This window comes from Corylus avellana, chromosome ca6 (genome assembly GCF_901000735.1).
Source record: "Corylus avellana chromosome ca6, CavTom2PMs-1.0".
Classification (NCBI taxonomy): Eukaryota; Viridiplantae; Streptophyta; class Magnoliopsida; order Fagales; family Betulaceae; genus Corylus; species Corylus avellana.
This window is the reverse complement of record NC_081546.1, coordinates 6,398,258-6,403,016: the sequence shown is the minus strand read 5'-3', so window position 1 is coordinate 6,403,016 and position 4,759 is coordinate 6,398,258. Positions and strand designations below refer to the sequence as shown.

The window sequence follows — 4,759 nt, the reverse complement described above, 5'->3', positions numbered from 1 at the left end:
TATCCCCAATCGGATTCTGCTCTAAATAAAAAAGCTCTAGTGTTTGTTTCAAACTTGGAAGCTAAAGAAATGGAAGATTACATTTTCAAACTTGTGGCAATCTCTTCTGCTTTGCTACTTCTTTATCCCGTTATCAGAGTTGTTCATGTCATCTGGTGGAGACCCAAAAGGCTTGAGAAGCAATTGAGGCAGCAGGGGATCAGAGGAACTTCTTACAAGCTTTTGCATGGAGATATCAGAGAGATTAAGAAGTGCACCGGGGAGGCATGGTCCAAACCGATGACCCTAGACCACCAGATTTCGCCACGTGCCTTGCCATTCTTTCATCAAATGCTACAAAAATATGGTAATTAAGCAACTTCTTACAAGCTTTTCAGCCTTTTTGTGTAGAGAAAAATGGTTAATTTATATCAGAAATGGTCATTGAATGATTCCAGATTCTTAACAATTTTTCTGTCTCAAAGACTGGAAATGAATTAATATAAGAAATTCGTCTGTAGGAAAACTCTGTGTATTTTGGAATGGAACAAGACCAAGATTGATGGTAGGGGACCCAGAGTTAATGAGGTTGATATTAGCAGATAAGAATGGTCATCTTGTAAAGATGCCACTGAACCCTCTTGCGGCTATGCTACAACTGGGTCTGTCAAACTTGGAAGGAGAGCCATGGGCCAAACACAGAAAGCTTATTACACCTGCTTTCCACCTAGAGAAGTTAAAGGTAACTCTACAAGAAACTTATATTGAAAAAAAAAAAAAAAAAAAAAAACTGAAATAAGGGCATTTCATGGATGTTCCAGAAATTGATTCTGTGCAAAACAAATTATTGTTTTGACAATATCCGAAATTATTGTTTGATTGAGATTAATCATCAAATAACTTTGACTAATTGTTGCACTAATTAAGTACAGAGAATGGTTCCAGCATTTGAAACCAGTTGTTTTGGGCTGATTGATCGGTGGGAGAAATTGATTAGTCCTCAAGGATCAGTTGAAATAGATGTAGCACCAGAACTCCAAAATCTTGCTAGTGATGCCATAGCTCGGACAGCCTTTGGAAGCAGCTTTGAAGAGGGCAAAAGGATATTTGAACTTCTGAATGAGCTGACCAAATTGGTGCATGAATCCTTCCAAAAAATTTACATCCCAGGTTTCAGGTACTGCAATGCCAATTATTATTAGGCTTATCCTAATTAGCCTCTAAATTAATTAACCGCATTATGCATAATATTTAGTTAACATTTTGAAGGCCTACATCAGATGTGTCACAAACAGTTACCTGCAGGGATTTAAATAAGCATATGTAGTTGACAGATAATATTGTTTACCAATTCTGAAAATGATGGTATTGACTGGTCCCATAGCCAATAATTCAATTCGGGGATTAAAAATTGTTTAAAACATAATTGAAAAATGAAATGAATGGTATCTAATTAAATCTTTATTTTAATTCTTTAGTACATAATAATTGCAAATAATGCTTTCTTTTTTTTTTCTAATCCTTGCAAATAATGCTTATTTGTTCAGATTCATTCCCACTAAGCAGAACAAAAGGAGATATAATATGGTGAAGGAGATCAATGCAATATTAAGGGATATGATCCGTAGGAAAGAGGAAGCAATGAGAATTAATGGAGATTCGGGCAACGATGATTTACTAGGCTTATTGTTGCAATGCAAAGAAGAATCCGACAATAATGGTTTAACAATTGAAGATGTTATAGAGGAGTGCAAGTTGTTCTACTTTGCCGGCCAAGAGACCACTGCCACCTTGCTCACATGGACACTCATTGTTCTATCTATGCATCCCGATTGGCAACAAAAGGCAAGGGACGAGGTGCAACACATCTGTGCCAAGAGATCACTTGATTTCGAAGCCATAAATCAACTCAAGATTGTAAGTTTCCTTGTCAATATTGCACGTAATTCTTTAGTATATATGAATAGAAATAACGAAAGCATGCCTTGGAAAGTCATTTCCTTTTCTTAAACATTTTTTTTCTTCTTAATTCTCTCTTCTCATTCATGTGAAAAAGGACCAAATTTTTTTCTTAATTTATTGTAAAATATAATTGGTGTTCTACAAGCATTGTATGTACCCTACTTGCAGGTTCCAACGATATTATATGAAGTCCTTCGACTATACCCACCTCTGACTTCTCTCTATCGACATACTCGCCAGAAGATCAATATTGGAGGCCTATCCATCCTTGCCGGGGTTGACTTGGTATTACCGGTGCTACTTCTACATAATGATCCAAATTATTGGGGCGAAGATGTTGAAAAATTCAATCCTGAGAGATTTTCTCAAGGCATTTCGAAAGCAACAAAGGATCAAATTGCTTTCTATCCATTTGGTTGGGGTCCTAGAATATGTCTTGGCCAAAATTTCGCCATGGTAGAAGCAAAGATGGCTCTAGCTATGATTCTTCAACATTTCTCTTTTCAACTCTCACCATCTTATGCTCATGCTCCTTGTACTGTCATTACTCTTAAGCCACAATATGGTGCTCCAATTATACTGCACAGAATCTAAGATGTTTGATTGCGCGGAGATGAATAAATTCTGATATATATAGTTACATAGGAAGATGGATTCTATTGTAAATTTTTATTTTCGAGAGGATGTTTGGTACCCCATACTTGTCCTTTTAAAATGATTTTGTTCATGTTAAATCACCATTTATTTGTAAAGAATTAAGATGCTAATGGGCCACTGGCCTAGAACTACGTCAAACCGACCCTCGGACTGTATAGCTTCGCCATGTCACACCCTTTCTCTTTTGGGTCTAGGATATATTTTTTTAATCTTTTTAATTTAAGCAGTGAAATTCTATTAATTTAATTATGAGAGTGAGAAAACAATGGTGGCTAAATAAAATTATTTTTGTAACGTTAATGCTATGAAATTATGCTAATTTTGCATTTTCTCAACATTCTCTCAATATATTTAGTTAATGCGGCTTTTAATCATTTTTTTTTTTTTTTTTTTTAAATTAATATTTACCTAAGAGTAAATTAAGCATGTCACATCAGCTGAATATAGTAAGAAAATTAAAGGAAAAAAAAAATACAAAATAACATTTCTGGGTCCAGCTCAGGAGAGAATTATCTGTATACCCCAAGTGGTAATTAATTACATATATATGCATATAAACAGTCGAGTTGAGGAGATTATTTGCAGACCTAAAATCCATCAAAAGAAGATTGTTAACTAATTGCGGTGACCAAAATGCATTTTACTAAGTCAGAATCTAGTCTTCCATGCATGTTAATTTACATAAAGCCAATTGTTATTAAATATCATTTTGTTCGAAACATTTTGGATAATGGAAAATTTTCATTACAAAGTAATCACTCCAAAAACAATGTGAGACTAAGGTTGTTTCATCAAAGAAGTTTATTTAGCGTTAGAATATTGATTAAATGATTAAATTTAGGATTAAATACCTTATTCACTTCTGTGGTTTAACTTATTTATTTTTTGACTCTTAGGGTTTACTTTTTATCACAGGATATTTCTCTAATTTGCCTAAAGACAGAGATGGCCCCTCCGTCCAAAATTTGACGGAATGCCACGTCAGGACCAATCATGGTTTGACACATGTCCATATAATTAATTAATTAAAAAAAATATTTTTTAAAATTAAAAAATTATATTTAATTAAGTAAAAAAAAAAAAAAAATGGGGGTGTCCGTAGCCACTCCCTTTGGCCATGGGGTGGCCGGATGGGCCAATTGAATTAATGTGTGATTTGTTGGTTGCAGATGGTCTTTGATAGCTGGGCCGCTTCCAGGCCGAACAGACATTGAAATCAGGAAAAATTACAGTTTACCCCCTCAAAGTTGACAGCATTTTTCAATTCGAACATCTAAGTTTCAATTTTTGCAATTCACCCCCACAAAGTTCTAATTTTTTCAATTCAACCAATATTATCTCAAAATTTTCATATTGCCCCTGATTTTTAGTTATATTTTTTTTGTTTTTTTATGAAAAATAAATAAATTTGGGAGTGCAAAAATGGCCAGATGACTAAATTTTTTTAAAAAAATAAAAATAAATAAAAATTATGGGCAATATGGGAAGTTTCGGATACAATTAGTCAAATTGCAAAAATTTGAAATTTTTGGGGGTAGATTGCAAAAATTAAAACTTTGGTGTTCGAATTGAAAATACTGTCAACTTTGGAGGGATAAACTGTAATTTTCTCTTGAAATCAAGAACTACTGGAACACAAATATTGGAAAGAAAATTCAGGAGGCCGGAGATCACCCAAAACGAAGGCCATCAAGTGATCCAAGTCAACCCCAAGAGATCAACCCAAATCCCTCCCTGGAAAGTAGTTCACCTGAGCATACAGGCTTATCATCTGTGGTCCGAACTAAGGCGACAAGGTGCACCAAAGTTGTCGTAACCTCCGGCCCATAAGAACACGTACGACCAATCCCACGCCAAGCTCCAGTCATCTTTAACTCCTGACCGGCCGGTTGACTTTTCAAACCCCATTTCGGAAGAGGATTTATCTGCCCAAAGCCCAAGGATGGCCAGCCACCCCAAATGGCCATAGCCAGGCAGGCTCAACTGTTAGGCGAGTTAGGCCGGCGCTTAGAGCTCCGATTTCATAAGTCCCAAATTTTTTTTTCTAACGCCCCAAAAAAAAAAAAATTGCATAAAAATTTAAGACCCTCAACATGCTTAAAAAAAATATTATTACTTGTTTATAATATCAAGGCTCTCAACATACTTTCTTAAGGCCTTC

General features: G+C 35.2%; 1 protein-coding gene across 1 annotated transcript; it reads left to right on the top strand.

The window, feature by feature from the left end:
• LOC132185608 (cytochrome P450 CYP72A616-like) lies at positions 1–2,632 on the top strand. The gene is made up of 5 exons (XM_059599366.1): positions 1–346; positions 501–721; positions 912–1,156; positions 1,527–1,896; positions 2,110–2,632. The coding sequence occupies exons 1-5, from the start codon at positions 70–72 to the stop codon at positions 2,533–2,535; spliced, it is 1,539 nt and encodes a 512-aa protein (XP_059455349.1). The 5' UTR covers positions 1–69; the 3' UTR covers positions 2,536–2,632.
• The last annotated feature ends 2,127 nt before the right edge of the window (positions 2,633–4,759 follow it).

What these genes read in the sequence shown, in the direction of transcription:
- LOC132185608 (XM_059599366.1), top strand. Translation starts at nt 70, where the DNA reads ATGGAAGATTACATTTTCAAACTTGTGGCAATCTCTTCTGCTTTGCTA. An exon ending in TCAAATGCTACAAAAATATG is followed by an intron (nt 347 to 500) that starts GTAATTAAGCAA and finishes ATTCGTCTGTAG; the next exon opens with GAAAACTCTGTGTATTTTGG. An exon ending in CCATAAATCAACTCAAGATT is followed by an intron (nt 1,897 to 2,109) that starts GTAAGTTTCCTT and finishes CCCTACTTGCAG; the next exon opens with GTTCCAACGATATTATATGA.